Source organism: Spea bombifrons, chromosome 6, assembly GCF_027358695.1.
Source record: "Spea bombifrons isolate aSpeBom1 chromosome 6, aSpeBom1.2.pri, whole genome shotgun sequence".
Lineage (NCBI taxonomy): Eukaryota > Metazoa > Chordata > Amphibia > Anura > Pelobatidae > Spea > Spea bombifrons.
Window position 1 is genome coordinate 32044817 of NC_071092.1, and position 13859 is coordinate 32058675.

Here is a 13859-nt window from a genome sequence, read left to right on the forward strand (position 1 = left end):
CAGTCAGTACTGCCCGACAACACCCTGACACGCCTCACTGTAATTGGATGTGATGAGACCAAAATACAGCTTTATGGTCACAACCATAAGTGCTATGTTTGGAGAGTGGTCAACAGAGGGGCATATAGAAAAAAGAATACCATCCCCACTGTGAAGCATGGTGGTGGCTTACTGATGTTTTGGGGTTGTGTGAGCTCTAAAGGCACAGGGAATCTTGTGAAAATTGATGACAAGATGAATGCAGCATGTTATCAGAAAATAGTGGCAGACAATTCGCATTCTTTCCTACAAAAGCTGCGCATGGGACACTCTTGAATTTGGGGCACTCATGAATTTGGGGCCTCATAGACAACTATTACAAAAAACTGCACGCTGTCAATGATGCTAAATTGGGCAATACACAGTATTACAAACTAAGGGTATGCAGACTTTTAAACATTTCATTTTTTTCTTTGTTGCCATGATTTGTTTTATGATTATGCCATTTTGTTATAACCTACAGTTGGATATGAATCCCATAAGAAATTAAAGGAATATGTTTTGCCTGCTCACTGTTTTCTTTAAAAATGGTAAATATTTTACCAATTCTTTAAGGGTATGCAAACTTTTGATCACAACTGTAACCATGTATGTGCTTTATGAGAAAACAAGATGGCTCTGACCTTGTTTTTGTGTGACATATAATATGCCTAAAATATGATACACATACTTTCTGGCATAAAATATCTGACAGTATGTCACATAACACACAGATTTTCGCTATCTGGTAAAGAAACAAAGGAAAGAAGAACTTGTTTCCTTTATGGACGTTTTCTTTATTAAGTGTTTCAATGTAAAACAACCAAAAAAACAGAACCCTTTTTAGTAATTGTCCACTATAACAATCTAATATTTGTTATGGAGGAAAAGTATGTAAATGATTAAAACTAAATTATAAAAAGCAATATAAGACATAAGGTATTTGGAATAGCATTATAGATTATTGATTGATATGTATGATTAAGTAATATGCCCATGGAATAGGAGGTTAACATAAAAACATGTTTTGGCAGATAAGAACCCATCAAGTCGCCTCAATTTAAATGGAAATTGCAGTGTCCCATGCACCCAACCAATGAAGAATGCATAGTTAAGGCCTTTGTAGGTAATTTGTGAAGAGTAAATAACTCAATCCTGTTACAATCATATTCAATACCACTGAAATATCATGATATGCATAAATAACCAAAGTAAATGGCAGTTAGTATAGCACTAACAGTCAATAGTCCAACCAAATTAGAATCAGAGCTAGGATTCTTATGCACAATGCGGGTCCTTGTTGGGCTTACTGTTCTGTCCCATTGTGTCATAATGGCTTCCCTTGCACCATGCCACTTCCCTGGTCCGGTTAATCGGTACTGATAAGGGGTGCAAGGACCAAAAAAGACTTGCCAGGCCAGTTTCGGGTCCGTGAGAAACAGATAAATCATGTTGGGGCTGATTCCAATCTCCATGGAAACTTCATTAATGTAATCAATATAATGTGTCTGAAGAGCTTGGGTTCTTCCAAAGCCAAACCTAAATCAAGGGGAAAATAGAGTGCAATGGTAGTTACTAAAATAAATCATATGTTTTTGTTGCTTTACTTAATGTTATTATTATTATGTAATTATGCTATTATTACACTTGCATCATCTTGCATTTATATTGTAGGAAAATAAGAACTCTGTTAATGCCTGTTATTAAGGCTTATCTAAACAGGAAAATGGTGGCATACATTCAGTAATACACACTCTCCACGTTTGCCATTTACCTGGATCTCTGGGTCAGTCTGTTCTACCTCCAGGCAGGGGGAAGGTGTTTGGTCACACCCTCCCCCACCTATGTTCTGCCTACTCCCTATCTATCTATCTATCTATCTATCTATCTATCTATCTATCTATCTATCTATCTATCTATCTATCTATCTCTCAATGTTTTCTTACATTCTCCTCCAACTACTTCCATGTCCCCTTGTCTCCTTTTCTGCAGCTCCGCTTCTTGTCTCTTCTTCTTTTGTTTTATTGTTCTCATTATTCTTTCTTTGTTCGCTTCTCCCTCATCTGCTCTGTTAAGCTGGCCTCCTGGAGCAATTCTTCCGATTGGAGGGACAGGGGAGAGGCTGTCCCACTGTGGGGCACTCTGTGGCTCTCGCCTTTTGCAGAAGTACTCCAAGAGGCCAGAATAACATAAACAGATCTGCGGAGAAAGAGAGGTCCAGAAACGCACATGTTTTCCCCCAATTGGAGGCCAGGTTACCAGAGCAGATAGCGTAGCAAACTACGAAAGTATAAAGAAAACAATAGAAGGAGAAGCAAGACAAGAAGTAGAGCGGGAAAGCAGACGGGGGACACGGAAGCGCTTGGAGAAGAAGGTAGGAAAATATTGAGAGAGTGTGAATGCAAAGATTAAACAGTAAAATATGGCAATGAATTTAAGATTGTTGCAAGGCCTATGGCTAAGCACTGCTATCACAAATTTAATTTGTTGGTCAATTTCTTCCCCATTAGGCTAGACAGGTTCTTCCAAATTTGTATCATGCATCTCTTCAGCATAAACAATGTACCTCCTACCTCCTTTAGTGGCCTAGAGGGTGAATTTTCCATTTTTCATAGAAACTAATAATAATAATAAAGTTCACATTTTAAGCATATAATTATGTGTACATATATATGTAGATTGCACTAATAGGAAATATTTTACCATTTGTTGCTTTCTTGCTTTTTTTTAATAGCGTAGGTGTCACGCTTCACCATGCGCTGGCTGGACTTGTTTATTCTTTTCCTTATTCACTTCATGTTTCCAGCCAGTAGTGGCCGCCCTTGCTATTCAGAGCCTCTCAGACTGATTATCAGGTCCAGCTGCAGTGGCTTACCTGATCATTTCAGCCTTTATAAACCTGCCCAGCCCTGCAGTCTGGGCCTTGACTGTAATGTTTGAGGACTACCTGTTTGGTTCCTGATGTGCTCCAGTACCTTGCCGTGCTCCAGTACCTTGCCGTGCTCCAGTACCTTGCCGTGCTCCAGTACCTTGCCGTGCTCCAGTACCTTGCCGTGCTCCAGTACCTTGCCTTGCTCCAGTACCTTGCCTTGCTCCAGTACCTTGCCTTGCTCCAGTACCTTGCCTTGCTCCAGTACCTTGCCTTGCTCCAGTACCTTGCCTTGCTCCAGTACCTTGCCTTGCTCCAGTACCTTGCCTTGCTCCAGTACCTTGCCTTGCTCCAGTACCTGCCGTGTTCCTGAGTTGCGGCCTGCGCCCCACTAAGTGGACTCCCAAGAAGAGTACCCTGCAAGTGGGCAACCTGCCGTGTGCCCTGCAAGTGGGCAATCTGCTGTGTTCCTGAGTTGCGGCCAGCGCCCCACTAAGAGGACTCCCAAGTCGAGTACCCTGCAAGTGGGCAACCTGCCGTGTGCCCTGCAAGTGGGCAACCTGCCGTGTGCCCTGGAAGAGGGCTTCTAGCCGTGCCGTGTGCCCTGGAAGAGGGCTTCTAGTCGTGTGCCCCGCAAGAGGGCTTCTAGCCATGCCGTGTGCCCTGGAAGAGGGCTTCTAGTCGTGCCGTGTGCCCCGCAAGAGGGCTTATCTGCCGTGTGCCCCGCAAGAGGGCTTATCTGCCGTGTGCCCCGCAAGAGGGCTTATCTGCCGTGTGCCCCGCAAGAGGGCTTATCTGCCGTGTGCCCCGCAAGAGGGCTTATCTGCCGTGTGCCCCGCAAGAGGGCTTATCTGCCGTGTGCCCCGCAAGAGGGCTTATCTGCCGTGTGCCCCGCAAGAGGGCTTCCTGCCAAGTCACTTCCATTGCATATCTATTGTTGTACCATCGCATTCAATACAACTCTTAATCCAGATCTGTTGTCTGTGGTTTATTCCTGCGCCTGTCTGTAACCCCAGACCATAATGCATCGTGGGGTACAGACAGAGCCCCTCGTATCCCCTGCACCTGGGCTCCTTATCAACCTGTGTTCTCAGCTCGTGACAGAATGTCAAGGCCAATACAAGGAGTCCGCGGGGATACCTGCAGTACTGGAATTGTTGGCAGAATGTGTACTCCACCTATGCAAGTCAGTAAGGACTGTGGTAGAAGCTGAGTGCGTGGACACAAAAACCAAGACCCAGACACCAAGAAAGAAGGCTGCTAAGAGCTTTAAGCGAGAGCCGCTCACCAAAAAAGAAAAACGGAGAAGACAAGAGGACGACTTATGTTTTTACTGCGGAGAGACTGGCCACAGGATATCGTATTGTCCGCACAAACCAGTCAAACCGTCCGCAACCCACCTGGAGAAACCCCATGCCCCGGAACCTGCATATGACGCCAGCAACGTCACAAAGCAGGAGCATACCCTGTCGCATCCACAGACAGGTGATGCAGGGGTTAACCAGTCCTCAGCACCTAGGACTCCTACACCCTCCATTGGGATGTCAGATGACCTCCAGACCTTGTCGGACGCCCCCGAGTGGTCTGATATGGACAGTGCGTCATCTGAGACAGATGAAACAGACACATCCATGGATATCAACCCCCCAGCTGTTTGTGCGGTAAGGAACACCACTCCTACCACTCACAGGAGTAGGAATAGGACACTCCAAACCGCACGACACTCCCTAGGGGCTCCTGGCAACGTCCTTGCATCAGATGGAAAGATCGTACACAGAACAGAACTGATACAGTACGAACAACGTCTCCGTGACCAAAGGTCCAGTAAACGTTCCTCCTTTCCACCTGCAACCCAGCCCTGTTTTGATGCTATTCAACGCCGATCAAAGGAGATCCGTGCACAGGGTGATTGCCTAACCCCTGGTGAATTCAGGAGTAGAGAAAGGACAAGACAAGCACTTACCGGGACCATCACGTCTGTGTATCCAGTAGCTGAGGCCTATCCAGCCCAACTCAGCACAACAGAACCTCTGCCATCAGATCGTGTAGTGACTTCCAACGGCAATGTAATATGTCGTGTAGATCTGGAAGCGTATGAGAAAGCACTACGTGCTAGAGAGGAGGAGGAAAAGAAGAAGAAGTCTCACCGCAGACGGTGAGACCACCGTTCCATGGTTCCGTAAGCATCCGGAGGCTGCTCCTTGCGGTGGGGGTATGTCACGCTTCACCATGCGCTGGCTGGACTTGTTTATTCTTTTCCTTATTCACTTCATGTTTCCAGCCAGTAGTGGCCGCCCTTGCTATTCAGAGCCTCTCAGACTGATTATCAGGTCCAGCTGCAGTGGCTTACCTGATCATTTCAGCCTTTATAAACCTGCCCAGCCCTGCAGTCTGGGCCTTGACTGTAATGTTTGAGGACTACCTGTTTGGTTCCTGATGTGCTCCAGTACCTTGCCGTGCTCCAGTACCTTGCCGTGCTCCAGTACCTTGCCGTGCTCCAGTACCTTGCCGTGCTCCAGTACCTTGCCGTGCTCCAGTACCTTGCCTTGCTCCAGTACCTTGCCTTGCTCCAGTACCTTGCCTTGCTCCAGTACCTTGCCTTGCTCCAGTACCTTGCCTTGCTCCAGTACCTTGCCTTGCTCCAGTACCTTGCCTTGCTCCAGTACCTTGCCTTGCTCCAGTACCTTGCCTTGCTCCAGTACCTTGCCTTGCTCCAGTACCTGCCGTGTTCCTGAGTTGCGGCCTGCGCCCCACTAAGTGGACTCCCAAGAAGAGTACCCTGCAAGTGGGCAACCTGCCGTGTGCCCTGCAAGTGGGCAATCTGCTGTGTTCCTGAGTTGCGGCCAGCGCCCCACTAAGAGGACTCCCAAGTCGAGTACCCTGCAAGTGGGCAACCTGCCGTGTGCCCTGCAAGTGGGCAACCTGCCGTGTGCCCTGGAAGAGGGCTTCTAGCCGTGCCGTGTGCCCTGGAAGAGGGCTTCTAGTCGTGTGCCCCGCAAGAGGGCTTCTAGCCATGCCGTGTGCCCTGGAAGAGGGCTTCTAGTCGTGCCGTGTGCCCCGCAAGAGGGCTTATCTGCCGTGTGCCCCGCAAGAGGGCTTATCTGCCGTGTGCCCCGCAAGAGGGCTTATCTGCCGTGTGCCCCGCAAGAGGGCTTATCTGCCGTGTGCCCCGCAAGAGGGCTTATCTGCCGTGTGCCCCGCAAGAGGGCTTATCTGCCGTGTGCCCCGCAAGAGGGCTTATCTGCCGTGTGCCCCGCAAGAGGGCTTCCTGCCAAGTCACTTCCATTGCATATCTATTGTTGTACCATCGCATTCAATACAACTCTTAATCCAGATCTGTTGTCTGTGGTTTATTCCTGCGCCTGTCTGTAACCCCAGACCATAATGCATCGTGGGGTACAGACAGAGCCCCTCGTATCCCCTGCACCTGGGCTCCTTATCAACCTGTGTTCTCAGCTCGTGACAGTAGGCTTGCATCTTTTTCATTGGAGGAAGCTTAGCCGCACCTGAAAGGGAGATATTGCTTTGGCCGACATGGTTCACTTAAGCAATTTTTCATACGTGTCATGATTTAAGCCTAGTAATTGGTTTTTGTATCTTGATAAAACACCTTATTCTATGCCGAAAATAAACATTTCTATTATATAGTGATAACTGATTAGTGGTAAACTATAAAAGGAAGTTTACAGTAGGAGTTAAATACAACCTCAAGACACTTTGCAGTTATTGGCAACAGAATGTTTTAATCATGAAAATGAGTGCTTGGTTAGAAATGGATTGAGGGGCAGCTATTATTTCAGTTTTAGAGGGACTGAGAGTAAGATACTAATGGTGCATCCAAAATCACAGACAATGAACTGGATGCACGATGCTGTTTCTCTTATGCTCTATGCATAATTCCCTCCATCGGTTTTACATGACTCAAGATAGACTGTATCATAATTCCTCTTTTCCCTGTACATTTTCTTTATCCACAATTCTTATTCCCTGTACCTAAAGAATACACTGTACATTTCAACTATTTCTGCAACTTCCTACATTCATTCTAAATGTTTTATGCACTCGTACCTCTAAATACTCTGGTTGCCCATCGTGCTTGAAGTTCTACTGTTGGCATAATTGATCCAAGTGGTTGAACAAGTCCCAAGAAAGCAAGTGTTGGCTTCTCAATGTGGATGGGGAAGATATATTTATACATAGTGACATGGTTGTCATTTAACTCAATAATGCTGCTGTCGAGAAAGGGGAAAGACGAGCTGTACCCAGTAGCAAAAATAACCTCATCCAAATTTTCAGCCACAGTCCCATCTTCAAATATAGCAGATGTTTCAGTAAATGCCTTAATGCTAGGTTTTACTTTTATAGCTCCTTGTAGGATTTGGCTGGGCAGCCAGTCATTCACAATTGGGTGTTTTAACCTATAGGATGAAAAAATATTGCTATGATATTTATTTCACGCATAACAGATAACCTAAGGCACTCCCAAACGGAAATGTGAATATTAATGTGACAGTCTTTCATGAATTACATTTCTATCCTTAGATCTTTTAACAGTGTCAGTCGACCTCTTCATGCAGAAGAAGTTTATTGGGTGGGCCTTCTTAATGTATAGTGAAATGAAAGAGTTAAAACAAAAGTCTCATGCAAACCCTCCAACCAACTCTTCCTTTAGTGAATAACCCGCATTAATAGGGTATATGACTCTTAAACAACCAATATTTAACAACAACGTACAGCCTCACTTTATCAAAAAGGAAAGTGTAATACTGTGTTATGCTTGTAGTATATTGACGTAATAATAATTACTACATCTAAATCGTATAAGATCATTATAATTAAGCCAAATGATTGACAACATTAGCATTAAATCAACAACCCCATTACAATTACACAAGATCCTAATCGCATAAAAATATAGTTTTGGAATGTAAAATAGAAAAGGGAAGATGTGCACTAAAATTATCATATAATGTCTAACAGTAAAAACACTCATGCTACACAAGCTTGGAGTTTCTACTTTGTCTCTTACACAGTGTTCTTACTGTTTACTTACATTATTTGATCATTTTTAGTGCACTAGGGTGGTTTGTGCTCCTCAATACACAGGTGTAATATGTACACCTTCACCTGTGTGAATGTACCTGTTTTTAGGTTCTAAGCCATAGTTTGCATGATTAAACCAACTGCCCATCAACTTCTCGTTCAATCTGGCAGCAAGTCCAAAAGGGAGCAAATTCTTGATCCATATGTTGCAACGTCTTGAGAAAGCCATATCTACAGGGAGTCCGCCATGTGATATGCGACTAACTACCCAGGATCCATGTCTACTGCTTAGAAAGACCTAGTAAATATGCCAACTGAATTTTAGTTCGATTAACAAATAAAACAATAAAACAAAGAGAAACAGGACATTAAAATATTATATTGATACATCATTCTCAAAAGACAAACATTTACATTTTATAGATGACACATGCAATAGCTGTTTAACAGTCTCTCCTACTAGGAGGGTAGGTATTTAATGTAATGTTGGTATTTTAATTGGATAGGTGTAATAAATTGAGTAATTTGAGGTTTTATATGGATTGGAATACATGTTCTCTGTTTTGTTAAAATTTAGAAACGATTTTCTTATTGATATAGTAACATAGTAACATAGTTCATAAGGTTAAAAAAAGACCAAAGTCCATCAAGTTCAACCTACATACATATTGTGTCCCTACTGTGTTGATCCAGAGGAAGGCAAAAAACCCTTATGAAGCAGATTCCAATTGCCCCATACCGGGGTAAAATTCCTTCCCGACTCCAAATATATGTCCCTATTAATCTAATATCCATAATTTGTAATATTATTGCTTTCAAGAAACACATCCAGGCTCCTTTTGAACTCTTTTATTGAGTTTACCATTACCACTTCCTCTGGCAGAGAGTTCCATAGTCTCACCGCTCTTACTGTAAAGAACCCCCGTCTGTGCTGGTGTAGAAACCTTCTTTCCTCCAGCCGTAGAGGATGTCCCCTTGTTATAGATACAGTCCTGGGTATAAATAGGTCCTGGGAGTGATCTCTGTACTGCCCCCTTATATATTTATACATAGTTATCAAGTCCCCCCTAAGCCGTCTTTTTTCCAAACTAAATAACCCTAATTCTGATATGACTTTTGAAATATAGGTTTGTTGAGGATAGTCTCCTAAACAAAAGCTCTCAAAGTCCACAGAAAGGAGTTTTGTGTCACTGTGCGTCTAAGGCCAGATCTTGGGATATCATTGATCACTCGTATAAACTATCACTCAGGTGTGTGACATGACGTCATAGTCTGTGATAATGCGCCAGAGCCAGTGACCTCATGTGTGTCTTGATGATATCATCTGTAACATAATTTGGCTTTGTCTTATGTCAGGACAACTTTATGCCAGTCCCATTCATGCTTACCGCCACTGGTTATTTTAACCCCAAATACTTCTACTGGAAAACTATTCACCTGATTCAACACCTTCTCAGTGATTTAATAAAATCTTACACTATGTTTATATTACAAATTACTATTATACCTTAACACAATTCAACATTCACTCAGTTTATAGTTTACTCAACTTAAATTCCATTGTAGACATTATCTCAAGTGAGTACATGACAGACTCCATTTATATGAGTTAACTGTATGTAAACTTCAGACTTACTTCATTCCAGTTCACATCACAATCGAACTCAGTGGAAGTGTGAGGCTCATCTGCACCCTAGCTGAGAGTTGTCTAATGATTTGTGGAGTGGCTTGGCCAGCCCCCACTTTCAACCTAATTTCAAAGTGTATGCCACAACACCGTAAGATATGAGACAATTCAATCCATAGTTATGAAACGTCAAGTCCTCCTAAGAAAAGAAAGTGTCTATTTCACACTCACCTGTTTAGCTGTGAGGCTGAGTTCCACGGCTATATCTCCAGCTGAGTTCCCGGTTCCCAATACCAAGACAGTTTTTCCTCGATAATCCTCTGGTGTTTTATAAAACCGGCTGTGAATATATCGGCCTTTGAAAAGTTCTATGCCTATAACGAAAATTTGTTGAGGAAGAGTGTAAGAAATTTGTATATAAGTGTATATTAGTTTACAACATTTTATGTACTACAAATAGTACAGATAGGTAAAGTATGCATGTATGAGAAAATATTGATTTGCAGAGTAATGGAAGGCAATTTTACCAATAAACAAGAACCAAGCACAATCAGTTTGTGACTGTTGGACCTCTTGGAAGGAATCAATACAATAATTCAGCTTTTACCATGCAAAAGATATCTAAGGCATAAATATTGGGGATTTCATCACTCTATACGGCCACATATTGCTTAGCCTGCCACTACGTCAAAGTACCCCAAGTTCGACGAGTCCTATCTATATTGCATATTTTCTCCTGGACGGAATATCTGCCTAAGAAAAAAATCCTTATTCTGAATGTATATTTCAGGTTGTTTTGACACTTATAAGTAACAGTTAAAATATTAATACTATTACCGGTTGATCCTGCTCTTTGAGGCTCATACACAGTCTTCTACAACAATGCAGGTAAAGGAAATATGTTATTAAGGACTACCTCCTTCTCTGGCTAATAGATGCAGTGTTTACTGAACAATCATTGTCATACCTGGGAACTTCCTTCGGTAGGCTACACGGAGCTCTCCCTGAAGGAGTGTGGCTTTACCATCCATGGAGCGAGGCTAGATGTGGGCAAGTACGGGGCTAGCCCCAGGTAACATTAAAATGGTTGGGAGTCAAAAGTATGATCACAGGAAATTAAAGGAACATTTCCGTGAAATGCCTTGGCTATGCTTTTGTAAATATAAATCTCAATAACCACTGTTCTGTTTATCTACAAATCTACCCTCTCAATAAAAGGATATTTTCTTTGCACTACATCTAAGCCTCTGACTCTCTACTTAGATGATGATCAGTTACTCTAACATTTCCCTTTAAAATAAACTTCCGTCCTTTTATACATGCTATAAATATTGAGATCCCATAGTCTTTCCTTTTATTTTTGTATCATGCAAACCATTTACGATTTAAGTAGCACTCCTCTGAACACTCTCCAATATGTAAATATCCTTCTGGAAATGAGGTCTCCAGAACAATATTGTAACAACCTTGAGTGACAATGTTCAATATCATTCTTAAAGATGAAATATTAATGGCATTGTCTTTTTACAGTCAACAAAACACTGAATACAAGCAGATATGTGGCAAACACCATTAGCCTTGGAAATCGCAAAAGTATGCTACTCATTTCAGAGTTGCTACTTGCCTCCTCTTTGGAACATTCGAGCTTTTATGTCACATTTTACAATGATTTTGCCTTTTAATTTTACATAATTACATAGTTACATGCGTCCATCAAGTTCAGCCTTTCCTATATCTGTTAATTTGTTGCTGTTGATCCAAAAGAAGGCAAAAGTTCTACTTTAGAACAGAATGATGATTAACCACATTGATGTGTGGGTTCCAAGGATTACATGTTTCTAATACAGAATCGCAGAGAATGTGGTGTCCCAAATGCGGTATAACTGCAGGGGTACATTAGTTGGAGCTGAAAATGGAGTGAGATCCCAAAGAGGACCACTCTGTAGCCACACTCTAGATAGTTTTACGGGGAATGATGGCTTTTCCTGATGACATCAATTTTGTACTAAAGTGGAGTCACTCGAAGGATCAGGACACACAAGGTTTGTGCAAAGTAGGAAACTTACATTCTTATTGGCGCTCAAAAATCAGTGATTGTACAAAACATTTTAAGTAACTAACCTGGAAAACAATCGAGAGGTAAAAAAGTGTCCGTATAATGGCCATTGCAAATTATTACAGCATCAAACACAGTCAATTTCTTCTTTCCGTGCTTCTCGGTTACGATATCCCATTGTCCCGTAGAGGAAAAATCCGAACGTCTACTCACACTGCAGACTTTCGTCTACATGGAATTAATAGATGTTATTACATGCCAGGTAAAAGCTCTAACACTTATTTTATTATATCTGAGACAGACCGTGACTACTTTTATAGGTTTGTGATGAGCTTCTTTAAAGTGTACTTATCATAAAAATATGATATGAATACACTTGACAGAATTGGCAAGTTCTTCCAAATCATTGAATTTATGTGGTGTTAGCGGATGTTTGTACAATTTGTGTATAGGGCACCTATGATGTTCCAGGTGCCCAGGGACAACAGCCCCCAATTGTTATACTAAATGAGGTTTATAGTTCAAAAATAATTTAGGAAAATGTTCCAAACACTTACTAAATAAATTGGACAACTCTGAAAGCCTTTTACTTACATTGAACTCAATGTATTTCAAGAGCTTGAACTGTTTTGCATAAAGATGGAGATATTCTAAGACCTTTGAGTGATGTAAATATACGGGAAAGTCTTTTGGCATAGGGAAATCACTGAAACACATCATTTCTTTGGAGGTGTTTGTGACCACAGAGCTGTATATACTGGCTCGCCCTTCTTCAACAGCCTCCTGTGTAAATAAGGTAAATACATAGTTTAATTACTTAAAAATTTACAATTAGCATATATTAAAAATCATCTTGAGCTATTAATTGGCCCTAATTAAACTAAAACACTTTATTACATGCAATCTAAATATAAAACTAGGTATACATGTTCATGTGGTGTGATTATTTAAGCATTGTGTTATTTTATTATATGCATTGTACTTGTGCATTCTGATTCGTACAAACTTTATTTTTAATAAAATTTGGCAATTTTGTGCGTTTGTATGAATCCCCGGATGACAAGGAGGTCCCCTGATGAAACCAACGAAAACAAATGGCAAAATCACAGGCATTTTGTTAAGATTCATTCGTTTGCCACTTTTGCCACAGTTGCAAGCAGTTTTGGCACTATTACAACCCATTTGGGTTCTCTTTGATGTGGTTAAATTAGGGCAGGACGGGAGACTTTTGTATTCATTTTTAATTACAGTTGATTTGGAGATGTCTGTGAAATGGAATGATTCTAGTTTATGGAGGTTGAGAGGAGCCGGCTGCAGGCGTGTATGAAAGCCTTCTTGTCTGGAGTCAGATATATAAGCAGCTGCAATCACCAGTCCCAGCAGACATCCTGGGTGTGGCAGTGGTAAAATATTCTCCGCCCCACCTACCAAAGTTAAGCACAATTTTAATCACTATGTTTTTTTGTAGAAGGTGTTTGTGAAGACGAGGAAGCAGTGCAGGAGGAAGGGGCTTGGGGATCGATTTGGGTTGCATCCCAGCCTTGTACACTACTTTTCAGAGGTGTCTTGGCCACAAAGATAGGGGCTCAAAGGCAACTCCAACACTTTTTTAACGTGTTCTAAGCAACTCTTGGTTAAGGGCTCATTTTTCCATCTGCCTTCGCGACCTACAAAGAATTTTTCATTTTTACAATATGTTACCCTGTGTTGGACACTAGTAGTATGTTTGCTTAAATACTTAAATCAATTAATTCCGACCTTTACCAAGACAATAGAAGGCATCGACAAGATAAAGCTGCTTAAGCTGATTATATGGTAGAACAGCTACTGTTCCCAAGATAGATTCAGCTAAATTAAAGAAGCAACAAATATGTATATTACAAGGTGAGGGCATGAATACTTGCCGTAAATCTCCATAGTCCACCGATGTCATTGCTCTTCTCAAAGCAGGTTGGTTCCAGACCTTCCTCCAGACAGCTCTTGATGGCTGTTAGTCCACTGCATCCAGCACCAACTATAGCGACCCTTTTAGTCATAGTCCTCTAAAACACCAACTGCTGGCAATGAGCACACCTTTTTGGAATCAAGGCAGTTCTCAGTAAAGCAATTTACTTTGCAGGAAATCATTTATGATTATTTAATTCTTGCATTTGTAATGTTGGACCGATCTTTTAAAACAGAGTTCCTGTCCTGGAGATTGTAAAACAATTCCTATTTTTCAGCTATGCCTGCATAGAGCCACTGGA

General features: G+C 42.0%; 1 protein-coding gene across 1 annotated transcript; it reads right to left on the reverse strand.

Moving 5' to 3' along the window:
- Nucleotides 1-791: 791 nt before the first annotated feature.
- Nucleotides 792-13649, reverse strand: LOC128500242 (dimethylaniline monooxygenase [N-oxide-forming] 2-like). Its single transcript, XM_053469329.1, has 9 exons — nucleotides 13518-13649; nucleotides 12208-12396; nucleotides 11679-11841; nucleotides 9789-9931; nucleotides 8029-8228; nucleotides 6956-7305; nucleotides 6351-6393; nucleotides 2722-2751; nucleotides 792-1557 (listed from the first exon to the last, which is right to left on the reverse strand). The coding sequence occupies exons 1-9, from the start codon at nucleotides 13647-13649 to the stop codon at nucleotides 1206-1208; spliced, it is 1602 nt and encodes a 533-aa protein (XP_053325304.1). The 3' UTR covers nucleotides 792-1205.
- Nucleotides 13650-13859: the final 210 nt, after the last annotated feature.